This window comes from Myxine glutinosa, chromosome 4 (genome assembly GCF_964187855.1).
Source record: "Myxine glutinosa chromosome 4, kmMyxGlut1.1, whole genome shotgun sequence".
Classification (NCBI taxonomy): Eukaryota; Metazoa; Chordata; class Myxini; order Myxiniformes; family Myxinidae; genus Myxine; species Myxine glutinosa.
The window spans coordinates 187,113,503-187,136,335 of record NC_136264.1 but is presented as its reverse complement, the minus strand read 5'-3'; the positions used below and the strand labels follow the sequence as shown (position 1 = coordinate 187,136,335).

General features: G+C 46.8%; 1 protein-coding gene across 6 annotated transcripts in view; it reads left to right on the top strand.

Moving 5' to 3' along the window:
* LOC137425570 (plasma membrane calcium-transporting ATPase 2) overlaps window positions 1–22,833 on the top strand; it is a 211,145-nt gene that overhangs the window by 187,476 nt on the left and 836 nt on the right. For 4 of the 6 annotated variants that reach the window (XM_068114130.2, XM_068114134.2, XM_068114129.2 and 1 more), the window contains 2 exons: window positions 4,097–4,201; window positions 22,597–22,833. The exon at window positions 22,597–22,833 is cut by the window's right edge and continues 836 nt beyond it. In XM_068114130.2, coding sequence (XP_067970231.1) covers window positions 4,097–4,201; window positions 22,597–22,833 — 342 coding nt within the window. The other 2 variants (XM_068114133.2, XM_078776817.1) reach the window with 2 other exon arrangements.

Sequence of the window (22,833 nt, the reverse complement as noted above, 5' to 3'; positions counted from 1 at the left end):
GCACTTTTTAGTCCCTAACTATGCTAATGGTGGTAAAGGAGTTCCTCCATGGAAAGGATAAACACAATTTTTACGGCGTAGCCCGTCCGGTGTATCGTATGTATGTATGTATGTATGTATGTATGTATGTATGTATGTATGTATGTATGTCCCTTCCGCCGGCATTTTGCAGGTTTATGTTCTTTAAAATTTGCTTTCTCTGCAACCGTTGGTCTGATTGACAACACACTTTAACAATAGGAGTGTCTCCTCCTGTGGAATTTTTTTAATGATAATTATGACGTCATATGTCACGTGGCATGGGCCCAATCTTGGAAAAATAAAGGAAAAAATTGTACCTCTCGATCTCCGAAACTGCTCCATGGAAATAATTGAAAGGTGGCTCAATGTAAAGTACTCCCCATGGGTAATAACATATGTTAATGACGATGTCATAGGTTCCTTCAATATGACGTCATATATCGACAAGTATAACAATATAAGTTGTTATAATATAACAATTGTTATAATATAACAGTTGTTATAACAATAATATAACAATATAAGTATAACAATCCCTGGTGTTGGGCTAGCGGCTAGGGTGCCGGCTTAGGATATTCCTAGGATCCTGGGTTCGAATCTCAGTCGATCGCCGAATTAATGCCAGGGGGGTTGACTCAGCCTGTCATCCTTCCGAGGTCGGCTAATTTGAGTACCAGTTCACTGGTAATTCCCTGTTTGTCGTTGAAGGCGGCAAAAAGGGTTGGCGTCAGGAAGGGCATCCGGCCGTAAAACATTGCTTCAAAAAGGGGACCAAAAAACAACAACTACCACGGTCCCCGAAAAGGCCAACCCCCGCTTTGCGGGGAGAAAATGGCCTCTAAACGGTGGTTATATCGACAAGTATAACGCTTGATCCGATCAGTATGAAATTTCTGGAGCATGATCGAGGGATAAATTGGGCAGAAAAAATGACATCATTTTTGGTTTGGCAGCCATATTTTTACGGCATAGCCCATAAGGCAATGCAGTCTGGAACAGCGTTTGGATGTCCGTCCAGTGCATGTACAGTCACGTGAAAAAGTAAGTGCAGCCCATGTAAAGTTGACTTTTTCAACATATTTCAACATACAGCTATTTGTTCTTCATCTCAACAATATTGATAGATAAAGGTGATACAATATAACAAATATCATGAAACATTTACATTTTGTAGTCCATTGTATAATTTAAATAAACAAATGCAAATTTCACATGTGGAAAAAGTAAGTACACCCTTGGCTCGAATAGGTGGTATTGCCCCCTTTGGCAGAAACAACCTCAAGTAGGCGTTTCTTATAACTGTCTACCAGTCTCTGACATCGACTGGGAGAAATTTTTGCCCATTCCATGCAGAATTCTTTCAGCTGTGCAACGTTTGAGGGGTTTCTTGCATGCACAGCTCGATTCAAACCCCCCCACAACATCTCGATGGGATTTAGATCCGGGCTTTGACTTGGCCATTCCAGAACCCTCCATTTCTTTCTTTTAAGCCATTCCTTGGTGGATTTACTGGTATGTTTAGGGTCATTGTCATGTTGCAAGGTCCACCTTCGGTTGAGCTTCAACTTTCTGACAGATGGCCTCACATTATCCTCAAGCACCCTCTGGTACAATGAAGAATTCATAGTGGATTCTATGATGGTGAGCTGCCCAGGCCCTGATGCAGCAAAGCTGCCCCAAACCATAATATTTCCACCACCATGCTTTACAGTTGGTATCAGGTTCTTGTGGTCAAATGCTGTCTTTGGTTTTCGCCAAACATGTCTTCTGGTACTGTGGCCAAATAGCTCTACCTTTGACTCATCTGTCCAGAGCACATTGTTCCAGAAGTGCTGGTCTTTGCCCAGGTGTTCATTGGCAAAGTTTAGTCTTGCCCCGATGTTCTTTCTGGACAGCAAAGGTTTCCTCCTGGCGAACCTCCCATGCAGATCAAATTTGTGCAGCCCGTTTATAATGGTAGACTCGTGCACTTTGAAATCAACAGTGGCAAGAGCTACCTGTTGGTCCCGTGATGACATTCTGGGGTTCTTCGAGACTTCTTTCAGCATGTTGTGGTCTGCCCTCTGGCTGAACTTGCTGAGGTGGCCTGGCCTGAACAAGTTGGCAGTTGTTTGGAATCTTCTCCACTTGTAGATGATCTTTCGGACAGTCAAATGATTGATTTCAAATTGTTTGGAGATCTTTTTAAATCCCTTCCCAGACTCGTAGGCATCTATTACCTTCTTTCTGAAGGCCGCAGAGAGCTCTTTTGATATAGGCATGGTGACGCCGCACACTTCAACAACAAAGAGCAAACCAAACGAAATGTCTGAGGTTTAAATAAGACAGGTTCCTCCAAGATCCTCTCTAAAGATGTTTTCATCATTTGCACCTGAGCTGGTGCACCTGATTCTAATTTTAGGTATTTGAAGTAGTGATAAATGTCGGGGTGTACTTACTTTTTCCACATGCGAAATTTGCATTTATGTTTATTTAAATTATACAATGGACTACAAAATGTAAATGTTTTATGATATTTGTTATATCATATCACCTTTATCTATCAATATTCTTGAAATGAAGATCAAATAGCTGTCCGTTGAAATATGTTGAAAAAGTCAAAACTTTACATGGGATGTACTTACTTTTTCACGTGATTGTATGTATGTTCCTCCCAAACGTCCACCAATCAGAGCTGAGGATCTGGTCACATGACAGGGGGACAGCAGATCCTCCACTTAGCAGATCCAATCCTGGCTAGGCCATTGTTGGACTATCAGTTTTGTTTAAAAATAGATATTTGCAAACAACAACAGCAATAATAAATACACAAAGCCATATCCTCCATCTGAATGAATGTGCTCATCCTCCAATGTGCACAATTCTGAATAGGCCCGTGTGAGACACGTAGCAGATGCAAATGTTGCGCCATTCAAGGCCGCAAGGCTGATTTACGTCAAATAAAAGGGCAGGGAAGACGGGAGTCGCAAAAAAACAAAGCAACTTGAAGCGAGGGGCAATTAATGAAAATGAGTGGGGAAGGGACTGGCAGTATATCCTTGAGGAATGTACATTTCCCTCCGAGCTGTCAAGCCTGGGTTCGAAACTCGGCTCAGCTACAAATTTGGATAACCGGTCATTGTCGGAAACGGTGCATCTGGATACCGGTGCTCACCTTAATTGGATAACCGGTGCTCACCTTAATTGGATAACCGGTGCTCACCTTAATTGGATAACCTGGCCAGTCATTGTTGGAAACTATCCCTGGAGTCGTATGTCCATTTCTTGTCTGTATACCTGGGTGTTTGGAACACTCCAGAGTTAAAGATCCCATGGTGTCTTTCGTGAAGAGTCGGTGAGTTAACTCCGGCATTTTGAACAAATTACAAATTCCTGCCCGAATCACCTTCACACAAATGTCAGACCTGGGAGGGCCAGGTTCGTTTATTGTGGAGGACTTGGGGGGGAAAAATCCGTTCCATGGCTGAACTCACAAGAAGGTGGGAATAATTTTGGCCATTAAAGTAGTTGTTGTATGAGATGATTCATCCTTCCATCCATATTAATATTATCAGGTTATCAGAAGATCATTCGTGATTTGGATGTTGTAAACCTGAAGCATAGTTTGTGGATATCAAGTGAACCATGTGTTGTTGTTCATGTTTTCTGTGTCTTTATTGATACTTGGTAACGATTTTTGTGTTAACATTTCCATCTATTTTGCAGCCTTGCTGTTCCACAGGTTTGGAATTGAAGTTCGTTACGGAACAAATTGCTGCACAATTTGTGGATTGATGGATATTCCTGCGTTTAAACCTTCGTCTCTTCCACCCTGCTTGTTCTTTTCCTTTTCTCTTTGGTTTGGCCTTTTTATTTCAATGACTTCTCTTTTACTTCATTGTACAACTTCCTGCCCCCTCATGCTTCTTTGTTTCCTTCCTCTTATTTTTGTTTTCTTTTCTCTTTTGTCCTTTCCTTTCCCTTAACTTTTCACTTCCTGTTTTGTTGCTTACCTTTCCCTGTGTTGGTTTTTTTTTTCCGTTCCTTTCTTTTTATCCCCGCTTTCTGCTTTCTTGTCCTCTTTCAACTCCGGCAGATGGATGTTGTGAACGCTTTCCAAGGCGGCGCATCTTTTCAGGCACCAGCGTCTCTTCGCAGACAGTCGTCCATCCTGAGCCAGCACCTTCCGTCCCAGCATGATGTAACTGAGCATGCGGCTTCTGCTCGCACAGCCCTTGCTTCCGCAGTCCCTCCTAGCCCCAGCTACCCCGCTACTAGGCCTTCCGCAGGTGGAAACTGATTCCCACAGTCTTCAACTGCTGCAGCTCACCGTGTGTGAGTTCCATGTCGGTGTTATGCCACCTTTCATTACTTTCGCAACGCTTGGCTTTTTCTTTTTCTCCTTTCACTATCCGATAATTTTCCATTGTGTTGGCAACTCTGTATCATTTCTTGCTTGTCAGAGCTGTATGAATTGCACCACCCATGTGTGTGAAAGACGAAAGTTGAGCTAATCATAGAAAGCAACTGGTAAGAGTGGTGCGGCTTGAAGGAAGTGGACAGTGACATGCAGGTGGGAAGTGGAATAGGTATTTCAGGAGATTTTTAAACTACCCATGAATTATTTTGCACTTAGTCATGCTTTATCAAGAGCAGAAGAAAATCAAACACAGAAATCATAGAAGAGCAATAGTTGGTATGCATCCATCACCAGTTACTGTAGTGAAGCTGTTACACTCGGGGAGATGCTCATTCAGACGAATAGTGTTTGAGACAAACTCAGATTTTATTTTGTACACATGATCACAGCTCGTGGGCCAGAGCTTTGATCATGTAGAGCTAGAGCATAGTGGAAAGGAACGAAATGGAAAGCGGGAAACACCAACAGCAGAGTAGAAGTGAGTGTGAGAGTGAGATCAAGGGGAGTGGAAGAAGGGCACTCGGGGGTGAACAATCTGCACACAAGCGGATTGAAACACAGCAAGAAGAGAAAGGGGAAAGTAGTGATGAAACAGAAAAGGAACAAACCAATGACAAGTAACAAAATAAAAGAGAGGAGGGAGAGTATTTTTCTGTCCATGATCTGACCTTGCGTAGCCCCAGCACGTATGCCAAATTTGGTGGAGATTGCTCCAGCCATGTTTTTTTTCCTATGATTTTTCAGACATATGCACACACATGTATACAGTCACGTGAAAAAGTAAGTACACCCCATGTAAAGTTTTGACTTTTTCAACATATTTGAACATACAGCTATTTGATCTTCATTTCAACAATATTGATAGACAAAGGTGATATTGTAGTGCGGAGCTATGCGCACGACTGGTCTTGCCAATAAAGGAAGCAACAACGTACGGAACCAAAAGCGTCTTTATTCGAAGGATCAAACGATAGCACTGCCGTGCTCGGGGCTGTGAGCCCCGTCTATATCCCGAGGCCACGCCTACCCCTCGGGCGTGGCCGACACCCTCTTGGTGTGCGGAATGATGTCATCGCGCCAGCGAGCCATCGTGTCCGCCACACGCGCCCCCCCAGAATTCCCGCGCACCCGAAGGGTCAGTTTGCGGGGCAAACGGATGACCCAGCCGAAGCGCCCTCTGGCGGCTGGCGGCGTCTGGGATGCCGGGATGCCACCAGCTGCCCCTGGGATGGGTGCGGGGCCGGGGGGCGGCGTGCCGGCGGGGTTGGGCGGTGCCAGGGGTCCGCCCGCCGGGGGGCGGCCCCGACATGGGGGCTGAGCCACTGGCGGGGGGTGGTCCACGTCGAGGTGGGCCGGTTTGAGGTGGTCCACGGAAACGCGGTCAGGAGTACCGCTGATGTCCAGGGTGAAGTGCTTCGCCCCGGTCTCCAGCATGCGGAAGGGCCCGTCGTACGGGGGCCGCAGCGGTGTCCGGAGGGCGTCGTGTCGGACGAACACGTACTCCGCCGTGCGAAGCTCCGGGGCGACGTGCGTTGGCGGGCGCCCGTGGTGCGCCATCGACACCGGGGCGAACCTCTGGGCGGTCTCCTGCAGCGCGGAGCGCTGCTGCGCCGCGGACCATGGTGCCGTGGAGTCGGGGAGGAACTCGCCCGGCACCCGCAGCGGTTGTCCGAAGACCAACTCCACCGCAGATGCGCGCAGGTCGTCCTTGGGCGCCGTCCGGAGGCCCAGCAGGACCCAGGGGAGCCTGTCGACCCAGCCGCCGTCGCGGAGGGTGGCCCGGAGCGCGGCCTTTAAGGAGCGGTGGAAACGCTCGCACAGGCCGTTGGCCTGGGGGTGATATGCCGTGGTACTGTGCAGCTGGACACCGAGCCCCCGCGCAACCGCCCCCCAGAGCTCTGAGGTGAACTGGGGGCCGCGGTCGGACAAGATGTCCTAGGGGGCGCCGAACCGGGCAACCCAGGTGGCGATGAACGCCTGTGCGACGTCCGCCGCCGTCGTCGCTGCCAAAGGCACGGCCTCCGGCCACCGGGTGGTGCGGTCCACCATGGTGAGGACATGGGTGAAACCCCGCGAGGGGGGCAGAGGTCCCACCAAGTCCACGTGAACGTGGTCGAACCGACGTTCGGGCACCGTAAACGGGGCCAACGGGGCCTGGGTGTGGCGGTGCACCTTCGTGCGCTGGCACGCGAGGCACGTCCTGGTCCAATCGCGGACGACCTTCCGGAGGCCATGCCAGACGAACTTGTTGGTGACCAGCCTCTGGGAGGCCTTCGTGCCCGGGTGGGACAGGCCGTGGATGGCGTAAAAAACCCGCCCGCGGGCACGATGGGGCGAGGCCGCCCGAGGGAGACGTCGCACAACAGGGCCGTGCCCGCACCGCCGAACGGCACCTCGGTGACGTGGAGGCCCGTGACGGCGGTCCGCAAGGCCTGGACGTCGGGGTCGGTGGTCTGGTCTGCCGCCATCCGGGCATAGTCGATGCCGAGGTGGACCGCGTGGGCGACGGACCGGGAAAGGCAATCCGCCACCGGGTTGTCCTTCCCCACGACGTGCCGGATGTGCGTTGTGTAGTCGGACACGGCCGAGAGGTGACGCTGCTGCCGGGCCGACCACGGCTCGGCGACCTTGGCCATCGCGAAGACCAGGGGCTTGTGGTCGACGAAGGCCGTGAACGAACGGCCCTCAAGCAGATGGCGAAAGTGCCTGACCGCCAGGTGGAGCCTGAGCAACTCGCGGTCGAAGGTACTGTACCGGCGTTCGTGCGGGCGAAGCTGCCGGCTGAAAAACGCCAGCGGTTGCCAAGCTCCACGCACCCATTGCTCGTACACCGCGCCCACCGCATAGTCCGACGCGTCGGTGGTGAGGGCGATCGTTGCATCGGGCGCCGGGTGCGCGAGCATGGTGGCGTTGACCAAGGCGAGCTTCGCGCCCGCGAAACGCCGCGTCCATCTGCTCGGTCCAAACAACGTCACCTTTGCCCGGCTTCCCCCGGAAGGCCTCGTGCAGGGGGCGCAGGAGCTGGGCGATGCGGGGCAGGAACCGATGGTAAAAGTTCACCATGCCCAGGAACTCCTGGAGCCCCCTGATCGTGCGGGGGCACGGAAACCCCTTGACCACCTCCACCTTTGCTGGTAAGGGGATGGCCCCATGCCTGGTGACGCGGTGCCCCAAAAAGTCGATCTCGGCGACGCCGAACCGGCACTTGGCAGGGTTCACGATCAGGCCATGCTGGCCCAGGCGTTCGAAGAGTGCGCGGAGATGGTGGAGGTGCTCTTCACGGTACGTGCTTGCGACGAGGATGTCGTCCAGGTAGACATAGACGAAATCCAGGTCGCGCAAGACGCTGTCCATCAGACGTTGGAACGCCTGAGCCGCATTCTTCAAACCGAAGGGCATCCGAAGGAACTCAAAGAGGCCGAATGGCGTAATGACGGCCGTCTTCGGGATGTCCTCCGGCCTGACGGGGACCTGGTGGTAGCCGCGTATGAGGTCCATCTTAGAGAAGCAGGACATTTTTGTCAACCGGGCGGAAAAGTCTTGGATGTGGGGGACCGGGTAACGGTCGGGGGTGGTGGCATCGTTGAGGCGGCGGTAGTCCCCGCACGGCTGCCATCCCCCGCCAGGCTTCGGCACGATGTGTAGCGGCGACGCCCAAGCACTCTTGGAGCGCCGCACGATGCCCAGCCACTCCAGCGTAGCGAACTCCGCTCTCGCCACCGCGAACTTCGTCGGTTCGAGGCGGCGGGCCCGGGCATAGACCGGTGGCCCGACGGCGGGTATGTGATGTTCCACACCGTGCTTCACGGCCACCGCCGAGAAGGTGGGCCGCGTGAGGGCCGGGAAACTAGCGAGGAGGCGGGTGAACTCATCCGCTGCCGGAAGCGTACAAACCAACCTCGCCGGGACCGAACCGCTCAGCAAGCCGCTTGGCGAGCCGCTCGGTGAGCCGCTCAGTGAGCCACTCAACGAGCTGCTCAGCGCGCAAGCAAGCGAGCTGAACGTTTCGGCCTGGACGAGGCGTCTGTTCTTCACGTCTACCAATAACCCGTTTGCTCAGAGGAGGTCCGCACCGAGCAATGCCATGGGCACTCCGGCGGTTACGAACGACCACTTGAAGCATTGCCCTCCGAACCGCAGGGAGAGGCAGCGCTTCCCGAACGTGCGTATGGGTGTTCCGTTGGCTGCAAGCAATGCGGGGCCCCGGCCCGCGGTTCGCTTGTCGGACGCAGAGGCAGGAATAATGCTCACCTGTGCACCTGTGTCACATAGGAAGCGGCGCCCGGACAAGGTGTCCGTTATAAAAAGAAGGCTGCCGGAAAGGCCGACGCTCAAAGCCGCTATCGAGCATCGGCCCGGGCATTTCCCGACTTGCCGAACGAGCACGGCGGGCAACACTTCTTTGCCTTGTGGCCGAACCTGGTGTGGAAATGGCACCAGGCTTGTGGCGGGTGTGGCGGAGGCCGCGGCTTTCGTGGTGGTGGTGGGCGGGGCGTGGCGGCGGCCATGAGGTGTGCATCAGCCTCGGGATCCACGAGGTGTGGTGCATCAGCATCAGCCCCGGAATCCGCGACGGCCGCACCGAAACTCGCCTGCGTGTCACAGGCCGCGAAAAACTTGTCAGCCTCGACGGCCAGCACGCGGGGTTCCTTTATTTTGGAACCGGCCAACGCGAGGCGTACCTGGGCCGGTAGCTGGCGTAAAATGAGCGCCCGGAATAAAAAAAATCCGGTGCTTTGTCCCCCAGTAGCGACAGCATGTGGTCCATTCGGACCGATGGTCGCGTGTCGCCGAGGTCAGGAAGGTCCAGGAGACGGTCGGCCTGTTCGTCCTCTGTGAGGCCGAACGTGGCGATGAGGCGACGCTCGAGCGCCTCGTACCTGTGGTCGGCCGGTGGGTTCCGCAGGGCGGGCATGACTCGGGCGGCTGTGCCGGGCCCGAGGGCGGCGATGACGTGGAAATAGCGCGTCTCGTCCGCCGTTATACCCCGATTGTGGAACTGGGCCTCGGCCTGCATGAACCATACCTCGGCCTGAGCCTCCCAAAACTCAGCGAGTTTCACCGCTACCGTGTTGCTGCTTGTCATGGCGCGTTCTGTAGATCAGCGTCGGCTGAACTAGTCGGAGGTCACCAATGTAGTGCTGTGCTATGCGCACGACTTGTCCTGCCAATAAAGGAAGCAACAACATACGTAACCAAAAGCGTCTTTATTCGAAGGATCAAACTATAGCACTGCCGTGCTCGGGGCTGTGAGCCCCGTGTATATCCCGAGGCCACGCCTACCCCTCGGGCATGGCCGACACCCTCTTGGTGCGCGGAATGATGTCATCGCGCCAGCGAGCCATCGTGTCCGCCACAATATAATATAACAAATATCATGAAACATTCACATTTTGGAGTCCTTTGTATAATTTAAATAAAAATAAATGCAAATTTCACATGTGGAAAAAGTAAGTACACCCCTACATTTATCACGACTTCAAATACTTAAAATTAGAATCAGGTGCACCAGCTCAGGTGCAAATGATTAGAACATCGTGAGAGAGGATCTTGGAGGAACCTGTCATATTTAAACCTCAGACATTTAGTTTGGTTTGCTCTTTGTTGTTGAAGTGTGCGGCGTCACCATGCTTAGATCAAAAGTGCTCTCTGAGGCCTTCAGAAAGACGGTTATAAATGCCTACGAGTCTGGGAAGGGATTTAAAAAGATCTCCAAACAATTTGAAATCAATCATTCGACTGTCCGGAAGATCATCTACAAGTGGAGAAGATTCCGAACAACTGCCAACTTGTTCAGGCCAGGCCGCCCCAGTAAGTTCAGCCCGAGAGCAGACCGCAAGATGCTGAAAGAAGACTCTAAGAACCCCAGAATGTCATCAAGGGACCTACAGGTAGCTCTTGCCACTGTTGTTGTCAAAGTGCACGATTCTACCATTAGAAAGAGGCTGCAGAAATTTGATCTACATGGGAGGTGTGCCAGTAAGAAACCTTTGCTGTCCAGAAAGAACATCAGGGCAAGACTAAAGTTTGCCAATTAACTTGGCAAAGACCAGCAAAGACCAGCAAAGACCAGCAAAGCAAAGACCAGACTGGCAAAGACCAGCACTTCTGGAACAATGTGCTCTGGACAGATGAGTCAAAGGTTAGATCTATTTGGCCACAGTACCAGAAGACATGTTTGGCGAAAACCAAAGACAGCATTTGACCACAAGAACCTGATACCAACGGCAAAGCATGGTGGTGGAAATATTATGGTTTGGGGCAGCTTTGCTGCATCAGAGCCTGGGCAGCTCACCATCATATAATCCACTATGAATTCTTCATTGTACCAGAGGGTGCTTGAGGATAATGTGAGGCCATCTGTCGGAAAGTTGAAGCTCAACCGAAGGTGGACCTTGCAACATGACAATGACCCTAAACATACCAGTAAATCCAACAAGGAATGGCTGAAAAGAAAGAAATGGAGGGTTCTGGAATGGCCAAGTCAAAGCCTGGATCGAAATCCCATCGAGATGTGGGGGGATTTGAAACGAGCTGTGCATGCAGGAAACCCCTCAAACATCGCACAGCTGAAAGAATTCTGCATGTAGGAGTGGGCAGAAATTTCTCCCAGTCGATGTCAGAGACTGGTAGACAGTTATAAGAAACTCCTACTTGAGGTTGTTTCTACCAAAGGGGGCAATACCACCTATTAGAGCCAAGGGTGTACTTACTTTTTCCACATGCGAAATTTGCATTTTTGTTTATTTAAATTATACAATGGACTACAAAATGTAAATGTTTCATGATATTTGTTATATTATATCACCTTTGTCTCTCAATATTGTTGAAATGAAGATCAAATAGCTGTATGTTGAAATATGTTGAACAAGCGTTACGCCTAGGTCCCCCGTCGGTGAAGTGATGTGAGTTGACAAAGTGGAAGACGCAGAAAACATGCTATGATATGATATTTCGCTCACAAGGTTCAGACATACATGGAGGCGGCCATCTTGGATTTTGACGTGGCGACCCAATTTTCAATAGCGTTCTTCCTTATGCCTAGATACACCGACACACCAGATTAGAAGTTGGTACTTCGCTTATTTTTCAAGATATTCTGCTCACAAGGTTCAGACATACATGGCGGCGGTCATTTTGGATTTTGACGTGGCGACCCAATTTTCAATAGCGTTCTTCCTGATGCCGAGATACACCCACACACCAAATTAGAAGTTGGTACTTCGCTTATTTTTCAAGATATTCATCTCACAAGGTTCAGACATACATGGCGGCGGCCATCTTGGATTTTGACGTGGCGACCCAATTTTAAACAGCCCTCTTGCTTGTGCCTAGATACACCCACACACCAAATTAGAAGTTGGTACTTCGCTTATTTTTCAAGATATTCATCTCAAGGTTCAGACATACATGGCATCAGACATACATGGTGGCGGCCATCTTGGATTTTGACGTGGGTTGCACCAACACACCAAATTCGAATGCGGTCCTTCGCTTATGCACGCACGCTCGCCCGCACGCAAACACACACACCCGCACGCACGCACACACGCACGCACGGACGGACGGACAGACGGACACACGGACAGAGGGGAAAACCATAGTCCCCCTTTCGCTCCGCTGTGCGACGGGGGACAAAAAGTCAAAACTTTACATGGGGTGTACTTACTTTTTCACATGACTGTATATGTATATATATATATACTGAAACGCAAAAGAAACTTACCACCTTTGAAACCTTTAAATATCAACAATAACACTGCGTGTAGTAAATGTGTGAACTTATTTGTGGACAATAGTGTCCTCACTATCAGACAAAACGGTCACGGATGGTCACTTGAACCTTCAATGGTCACTTCATAGCACAGCTGTTGAACAGCCGTTTTGACTGTCAGTGATTAGCCAAGGGGTACGGGATGATTTTAATGAGCTGCACGTGATGTCTTGATATTGGCTTTAAAAAGGCCAGTGCAAAATGGGCATTTTGACCGAAAAATTTGACCATTTTGACCAACTTCAAAAAGACCGAAAACGCAAAAGAAACTTACCACCTTTGAAACCTTGAATATCAACAATAACTGCGTGTAGTAAATGTGTGAACTTATTTGTGGACAATAGTGTCCTCACTGTCAGACAAAACGGTCACGGATGGTCACTTGAACCTTCAATGGTCACTTCATAGCACAGCTGTTGAACAGCCGTTTTGACTCTCAGTGATTAGCCAAGGGGTACGGGATGATTTTAATGAGCTGCACGTGATGTCTTGATATTGGCTTAAAAAAGGCCAGTGCAAAATGGGCATTTCAATCAACATGCCACGATTGTCAAGGGATCAACGGCAGCGTGCCCTGGGCATGCTGCAAGGCGGACTGAGCTACCGTGAGGTGGCACGTCGCCTTGGCTGTTCACACCAGACGATATCGGCCCTGGTGGTCAGAGACACCCTCCACAACTCTGCAGATGACAGACCTCGATCAGGGAGGCCAAGAGTCACCACTGCAAGGCAGGACAGGCAGATGGTCCGAAGTCACCTGCGGGATCGATTCCGTCCAGCATCCCGCACTGCGGCAGAAACTCCGGGGCGTGCAAACCCACGGATCTCCAATGATACTGCATGAAGACGACTGCATGACTATGGTCTGACTGCCAGAAGACCATACAGAGGCCCTGTGATGACGGCTGCCCATCGCCGCAACCGACAGAGATGGTGCCAGCAGCATCAGCGGTGGACCTTGGCGCAGTGGAATGAGGTCGCTTTCAGCGATGAGTCAAGGTTCTGTGTGGACAGTCCTGATGGGCGTGAGCATGTCTGGAGAAGAACTGGCGAGCGATATGCCGATTGTTGCGTGCGTCAAGCCAACAGGTGGGGTGGCCCAAGTGTGATGGTGTGGGCCGCCATATCAGGCCGGTACAGGACGCCACTGGTGGTTGTGGATGGGAATCTTAACGCCCAGCGGTATGTGGATAACATCCTGCGACCTCATCTGCTGCCATTCCTGCGAGACCACCCAGAACTGAGAACCTTTCAGCATGACAACGCTCGTCCCCATGCTGCTCGCTTTACCACTGCATTTCTCCAAGGCGAGAACATCAACACCATGCAGTGGCCTGCGCTCTCCCCTGACCTGAATCCCATAGAGCACCTGTGGGATGAGCTTGGGAGACACGTAGTTGGCAGGGCCAGGACACGGGCAGAGCTGCTTCAGACATTGAGGACTGAGTGGGACAGAATCCAGCAGCAATCCATCCAAAGACTGGTAGGCAGTATACGCCGACGATCCACTGCCTGTATCCAAAACAATGGTGGCCACAAACGCTATTGAAAGGGGACTGACATTGCACCCTGTGCTGTTCTGTACTGTAGAACAAACTGATGAGATGGTGTATCTTGGTCAAAAACTTGACATGTCATCAATAAAATGCCAATGTTTCAATTAGCAATTGTTGGTTTGTTTTATTTTGAACTGTTACAATTTTATTACATTTCAAACAAGTGATAAGTTTCTTTTGCGTTTTCGGTCTTTTTGAAGTTGGTCCAAATGGTCAAATTTTTCAGTCAAAATGCCCATTTTGCACTGGCCTTTTTAAAGCCAATATCAAGACATCACATGCAGCTCATTTAAATCATCCCGTACCCCTTGGCTAATCACTGACAGTCAAAACGGCTGTTCAACAGCTGTGCTATGAAGTGACCATTGAAGGTTCAAGTGACCATCCGTGACCGTTTTGTCTGACAGTGAGGACACTATTGTCCACAAATAAGTTCACACATTTACTACACGCAGTGTTATTGTTGATATTTAAAGGTTTCAAAGGTGGTAGTTTCTTTTGCGTTTTCGGTCTTTTTGAAGTTGGTCAAAATGGCCAAATTTTTCGGTCAAAATGCCCATTTTGCACTGGCCTTTTTAAAGCCAATATCAAGACATCACGTGCAGCTCATTAAAATCATCCCGTACCCCTTGGCTAATCACTGACAGTCAAAACGGCTGTTCAACAGCTGTGCTATGAAGTGACCATTGAAGGTTCAAGTGACCATCCGTGACCGTTTTGTCTGACAGTGAGGACACTATTGTCCACAAATAAGTTCACACATTTACTACATGCAGTGTTATTGTTGATATTTAAAGGTTTCAAAGGTGGTAAGTTTCTTTTGCGTTTCAGTATATATATATATATATATATATATATATATATATATGTGTGTGCATACACACACACACACACACACACACACACACACACACACACACACACACACACATGAAGGTGGATACTTTGAGACCTGGGAGGGCTCTGTTATACCTTCTGAAACCTGCATATGGAGGTAACAACGAACGACACACACACACACACACACACACACACACACACACACACACACACACACACACACACACACACACACACACACACACACACACGAAGGTGGATACTTTCAGACCTGGGAGAGCTCCGTTACACCTTCTGAAACCTGCATATGGGGGTAACAACCAACGACACACACACACACACACACAATTGCCTTATTGTACATGGTAGTATGCATTTAATGATTCTTCCTGAGCTATGACTGCCGATTCAGATTCAAAGACGTTGAATTTAAGAGTTGTGCAAATGCTCCCCTTTTTCTGTTTCTGCAATTTTCTTTTCAGTATATATACAGTACTGTGCATCTACTGCACATGTGCAGTGTGACTCATATTTACTTACAGGTGTTTTGTATTTTACACCCTTAAATCCATGTACCTGCACTCATACTACTGTGACTAATTGCCAGCATGTCATTACTGGCTGGTACTGTGCGATTGCTTTGCAGGAAATTTTTATTCCCATCTCTGCCTCAGCAGCTCGTTCCTGATTTGCAGCATTCTGCCAGCTTCACCCACCCCAGCTCTCACCTTACCTGCACCGCATTCCCCTCCTGCCTCTGCACCCTCTCCCTCACACCCAGATGTATTCCCATTAATGAGATGCTCTATTACATCTTTCACTTTGCAAGGTTATAAAGCATTCTTTTTTTATATATAAAGCTGAAACTACAAAGGTTAACAGGTCACTTCCGTTACCCTTTAATGTCACATTGGTTACATCACTCCGAGGCCTCGGGGCTTTACACATCTTCCTTCTTTCTTCCCTCTCTTTACATCTGACTCATCCAAACCTCCTTTCACTTTCACCCCAAATTCTGCCCAACTCTTCTTCCTTCTGTTCTCTTCCAAAGTCCCTCCCCTCTTTATTTTCTAATTTCACCCATCCCCTGATATCCTCCCTCACCTATTCCAATTTGGTAATAAGTAGATGACCAATCCATGACTCAAAAAACACTGGTAGTGATTAATGAAATGACAAATGCGATTACTATATCTCCGCATGCTACAAACAATTATTTGGCGGATTAAAGTGAAATATGCATGAAACTTCAAAAACTCAGAGTTTCTAAATCTTATTATTGATATATCAATTTTTTTATTTCCACTTTTTTTCAATACAAAATCGAGGCTCATCGAAGAGTGAGATTGAGGGTAAAAGACAACGTCTTGACAGTGGGGCAATAATTAGACATGATAAGCTCATGCAAGAATGGACCGAAGAGGGAGAGAGAAAACATAAAACCCACAATATCCTGCAAGTAAGAGGGTTGGATTGGTAATGTGTAATGGGGGTTAAAAATATATATATATATTTTTTTTTTGGGGTATACAAGATCTAGGCTCGTGTAAGAGCTAATGAATGTTTCAAGCTGCCATATTGCTGCGTTAGCATCCACATGTTTAAATATTAAGATCAAAAACAAACGGATACACAAAACATACAATAAAGGGAGCGGGAGACAAGATGGGGAGAGAGAGGGAAGCACACAAGTACAATAGCAGAGAACAGGGACATCGGGAGATCTGTGGGAGGGAGAGGGCTTGGGGGGATGGGGCATGGGAAAGGGGGGAGGGGGTGTGGGAAAGGTATAAAACACATGGACACTGCAAGGACTTCCAGGAAAGAAGTTGGTATTTCAAAAAAAAGTGGATCTGGGGGTGAATTGACGGGGGTAGAAAAAGATCAAGGTTTTGGATGGGGGAAGTTGTGAGTCGGAATTGGGGAATGACATGACATCGTCGTTCAGTGCTTTGCATCTTTATCATGGGTTCTAGGCTGGTTCATCTGGCTGGGTTTGTGCATTATGATTTGGTGTTTTAGGTTCAAATTGTGGTCTGAGTTGTGAGGGAATGGCAAACCACCCAGTGCATTACGTGTTTGAGTAATCTGCTTTAGCAGCATAATCCTCCTCTGAGCGAAGAATTCAGAGTTTCTTACTGTCGGGCAGAAAAAAAAAATGATGAAAGAAACAGACGAAGTAGTAATTGCAAAACCTCAGCGAATCGTCGCGATTTTCTTTGTGGGTTACACGATCTGTGGTCCCAGATTGGCTGTCACTTTTCCCATGTCTCAAAATGATTGTATGTTTACAATCGAGTCGTTCTAATTCATTCATTCCCTTTTATATTTGTATAAAAGTTTTACAAAGATTGTAGTACTTTTTAATTACACCATGTCACAATTACATGGTAGTATCAAACCTTGATTCTATTGAAAAAAAGAAAAAGCCTTTGCTCATATATTTAAACATGTGGATGCTAACGCAGCAATATGGCAGCTTGAAACATTCATTGATCATTCATTCCCACTTGCTTCACATGACATCATCAAAGAAAACATTAATGTTTATGGAAGCCTTGTTTTGGTGGATATCGTGGGTCATGTTCCATAATGCTAGAAATCTACCAGGACTCATACATTGGAAGGTCAAATATTCTCCTCTCCAGAACGAAAATTAAAATCGCACCCGTGTCCGAAGGAGGTGGTTCAGTTTGGCATTTTAAATATGAAATAGGCAAAGCCTAGAAATGAACCGAACCCATTAGAATTACCCTTTAGGAACCTTTAGAATTGCCCTTTAGAACCCCTTAGAATTACCCTTTAGAACCCTCTAGAAGTACACTTTAGAACCCTCTAGAAATACACTTTATAACCCTCTAGAAATGCACTTCAGAACCCTCTAGAAGTACACTTTAGAACCCTTTAGAATTACCCTTTAGAACCCTCTAGAAGTACACTTTAGAACCCTCTAGAAAAACACGTGAACCCTTTAGAATTACCCTTTAGAACCCTCTGGAAGTACACTTTAGAATTACCCTTTGGAACCCTTTAGAATAACCCTTGAGAGCCCTCTCGAAGTACACTTTAGAACCCTTTAGAATAACCCTTGAGAGCCCTCTCGAAGTACACTTTAGAACCCTTTAGAATAACCCTTGAGAGCCCTCTCGAAGTACACTTTAGAACCCTTTAGAATTAAAACGGTGGGTTAGAACGATTCTTCTTCATTTTTTGATGGACGGATGGAAGGAAGGACATAGCCAAATATTGAAGCGGCTTCACTGTTTAAAAATACATGTACAACTTTCACTGACCACACAAGGTAGGAATAATTGGGACTATTAAAGATGTAGTAGGTATGGGAACATTGAGGATTTCAAAGTTGATAACATTAGTATGGGAGCAACAAAAAAATAAGGGAAGGGTGGCCCTACCCTGAGGAGATTCCTCTCTGAGGTTATTACCCCATTCACGCAAAGTGAAAAGTGGTGCTAAGCAATTGGTTGCTTTCCTCCGTCTGTCCCAAACGTCAGATTATGATGGAGCAACAACTTAATTTCAACTGAATGTTATATTTTGAACAAAAATCAGAAAATGAATCGGAAAACAAACCTGTAGTTTAGTAGTACTTTGTCTCTGAATTCATTCCAATCGTGCATGGGCAGAGAGGAGTGAGATTTAATTTTTTTTTCTCTGCCTGTCTGGCAGTAAAACAAAATTAAAAATCATTCCAAACAGGAAACTTACTGTTTTTAAGGATGTCACAAAGGACACAAACAATAGCCATGAAGAACCAATATAACGCGTTAAATAAGGTGGTGTAACAGATGCTGCGTCAATGGCGGTAAAATGATGATAAATTCCAGAATTAATTTTTTATACGACCTTCACAATTTATATATTATTTGAATTGAATAGAACACAAATCGCCTTCTTGTCACTTCCTAGAACCTCCAGTTTTGTATACTTGGGCACGTTAAATAAGGTGGTGTAACAGACGCTGCGTCAATGGTGGTAAAATGATGATAAATTCCAGAATTAATTTTTTATACGACCTTCACAATTTATATATTATTTGAATTGAATAGAACACAAATCGCCTTCTTGTCACTTCCTAGAACCTCCAGTTTTGTATACTTGGGCACGTTAAATAAGGTGGTGTAACAGATGCTGCGTCAATGGCGGTAAAATGATGATAAATTCCAGAATTAATTTTTTATACGACCTTCACAATTTATATATTATTTGAATTGAATAGAACACAAATCGCCTTAATGTCACTTCCTAGAACCTCCAGTTTTGTATACTTGGGCACGTTAAATAAGGTGGTGTAACAGATGCTGCGTCAATGGCGGTAAAATGATGATAAATTCCAGAATTAATTTTTTATACGACCTTCACAATTAATATATTATTTGAATTGAATAGAACACAAATCGCCTTCTCGTCACTTCCTAGAACCCCCAGTTTTGTATACTTGGGCACGTTAAATAAGGTGGTGTATGAGACTGCATCAATAGCACTAAACTTGTGGAGTTTTTAAAACGATTTTAAAACTTAATGTTTTATTTCAATTGAAGCTTTCAACTTGTATTTCAATTCAATGGCTTCTCCGTATGATGGTTCAGAAGCACCAGCCATGCGTATTACTGTTAATCCTATGGAAATATCCGACTCAAATCACCTATTTTGCTTAAATCCCTCATGCATTACGGATGACACGTCTTCTGCTAAATTGTAGGCTTCTCACCTTATATCCTCCCACCCTTCACCTCCAAACTCAACCCCAACCATTGAAGAAAATGATAATTAAAACGTCCAGAAATCGCGTGGCATTCGGGGTAATAATACAAGCACTTGTGAGCACTGGAAAATTAAACCCTCATTATATGTTGTGAATATATGAAACAGCGTCATGTGGACTTAAAAGAACTCCTGTTCCGTGTTCACAAGGATGACATCACAGACTTTTATCACGAGTATCGGGAAATCTATCTCAATATATTCCTTCCGGAAATATAAACTTCCTAAAACTATTTGTCTAAATATAATGTGATTTTTGAACAAATTATTCGAATGACTTACTATTCAATAATGTTGGAAAACAGAGTTATATGAAGGATACGAGGGCATCATTAATGTCACTAGTTACAGCCAATCGTGGGCAAGAGATGGCAACACCTATAAAAGCACAATACAACAATATTCATGAAGATGATTATCAGAAAAAAGTTTTTTCTCGTGTTTTTGAAATTTCATGCACATTTCACTTTAACTGACCCTGAAGTTGAACAAATATATTGAAATGGAATTATTACAAAAAGGTTTTTCACCATTAGTGTTCCAGCTCTTGTTGTAAATTTCCATCACAGGTCGAGTCTCCAAAGCTACCTGAAGTGGTGTCTTGCGAAGGACTATCAAATTTATGGATGGTAAAAGAACAAAACGTTCAAACAAAAAAAACGTTCAAATAAACAAAAAAGAAGAAGAAGACAAACCCATGAGTTATGATTTGAATATAAGAAAGTTTATCGGACGTTAAATAAAATGAATATACATGACGGTTTTAAATATGGAGGACCTTACGAAGAAGGCTCAGAGTTCTCGTAACAATAATGAGACAATCCATTTTACAGACTTGGCAATTAATATGGAATATATTTTTTTCTTGACTTGGGTTTACTTTCTTAACTCAGTACATCAATCTGGTGAGTTTCTTTTACACTTTGGTCATTTAATTGTTAAAAGAACCAAGTCACTGATTGTCTGTCGCAGCTAGAAGTCAACAACAGGATTATATCACAGGTGGCGTGGCAAAATGTACGGACAGGTGCATTTGATGATTGGCTTCACAGTCGGGTATACAAGGGTTGTTGCGTTCTGTATTAGTGGAAAACAACTGCTGCACGTCTCCAAAAGTTATTGCTGCTTCCTCTGGAGATGGTCCGTCAACTCGACAATGCTGTTTGTCATGGAGTGGTGGCTTTACGAAATTACGGCATGAAACAGCGTGCTATTGCTCAGCAGTATGGAATCACTCAAGGTCAGGTGTCAAAGATCCTGAAACGAAATGCTCAGAGGGGTGTTCCTACTCCAATACCGCGGCCAGGACGTCCACGCAAAACCACAAGGAGAGATGATCGCCAGCTGCACCGGTTAGTCCGCAATGGCCGTACCAAGTCAGCTAATCGGCTTAGGGCTGAGTGGCAGCAACTGACAAATGTGCCTGTATCCAGAAGGCTCGTCAACCAACGACTGGTTCAAGCAGGCTATCGTGCCAGGCGTCCCCTGAGAAAGCCAGGCCTGACCAGACAACACCGCCAGCGCCGATTGCAGTGGGCCAGAGAGCACCATCAATGGCAGCCAGGACACTGGAATCACGTGATCTTCAGTGACGAGTCTAGATTTCTGGTCTATCGTCAAGATGGCCGCGTCCGAGTGCGCAGACAAGTGCATGAAGCCGACAACAAAGATTGTATAGTGCCAAGAGTCCAAGCTGGAGGTGGTGGGGTGACCGTTTGGTCTGCTTTTCATGCAGGAGGCAAAACTGACCTGGTTGTTCTGAATGGAAACCTGAACCAGTTCAAGTACAGGGCCATTCTGGAAGAAACATTGCCTCCATTTGCTCATGCAGCCTTTCGAGGAAACTTTGTCTTCCAAGATGACAATGCACGGGCCTCATCATGCTCGCATAATCCAACACATTCTTGCTGACCGTGGTGTAGAGCATATGGAGTGGCCTGCCATGTCCCCGGATATGAATCCGATAGAGAACTTGTGGGCAGAATTAACGCATCAAATCGACCACTTGGACCTGCAGCCGACCTCTGTGCGTGAATTGCAGCAAGCTATTGTCACTGCATGGCAAGCGATTCCTGTCCAAACCTTGGCAAATCTCGTGAACAGCATGCCTCAACGTGTACGTGCTCTCCTGAATGCTCATGGGGGTTACACGAAGTACTGAACTGTAATTTTACTGTCCGTACTCCCATTCGTAATTTAACTTTTGTTTTTGTTGAACATTTTTTTGGCTAATGTGCAAAATAAAGAGATACTTCTGGAAAACGTACAGAAGTTTAACACAGTACTGTCCATGAATTGAGTTCGATATCAGTTTACATCACTTTCAAGGATCAATTTATTTGTTTCGAAATGTCAAATGTGGTTTTTGTTTCTTTTAAAGGTCACATTAACAAAATCTAGAATAATTTCAACATAATTCCAATGAACATTTGGTTCTAAGACATCTTGAAAAGTAAGTTCACCCCCACAAAAAAAATATTCCATATGAAATGCCAAGTCTGTAATATACAAGTATATGATTAGTAAGGGAATTGTTTCTTACTCATTGTATATACTTGTGTATTACTGTATAAACCGAGAAAGGCACTAAGTAGAGAGCATACCTCCGCCAGCTGAACAGTTTATGTTTTGTATCCCAGAGTAGACCAGAAAATCATAATACAGAATCACATTTAATCAAAATCATCCGTCCATAACTTTTTGAGATATCCTGTTTGGTATCGTTTTTGGCGAGATCTCTCAATTGTGAAGAATCACTCAAGAAATAAAAAATGATCTCATCTGCATTCGGTTCCGGATCTTCACTAAAATCAAATCAATTCATCCTTGTAACAAACCTAGTCTGTCCACCACGTTGTGTCCGAATCCCTCCGTAACTTTTAGACCGTTGTATCTCGTTTGGAGACCTTCTTGAGCAGCTCTTGTAGTTGGACATTGAGAGTGAACAAAACAGGATAATCCCTTGTGCTGAATTCCAGATATAATATTGCCGAGTACTTGTAAACATCAAACGCCAATAATGGTCGTAGTAGTAGTAGTAGTAATAACAACAATCCATAATTATACTGCAGTTTAAATAAAGTTACTAAAATCGCTCATACACCTTCACCGATAACACTGAGGTGTCTCAATTCTACAAGAGGACCTACCATCGATCACCATTTCCTTACATCAACCTCAGCCATCAACCTCCTCAACCTCAACCCGTTCTTGTCGGTCCCCAGATCCGTGTGGTGAACGCCTTTCGTACGGGGAGCTCATTGTACGGGGGACGAGAGAAGCCTTCATCCAGAAATTCCATCAACAACTTCATGGCCGACCCAGACTTCGAGCATCAATGCCAGGGCACGAGACGACCCCTACTTGAGGGCAGGCCCACTTTGGAGAACCAAGATGGCGACAGGACGGACGGCTGCGACGGTCATGGCATGGAGGCCGGGGCTTCGCCACGTCGGCCCCAT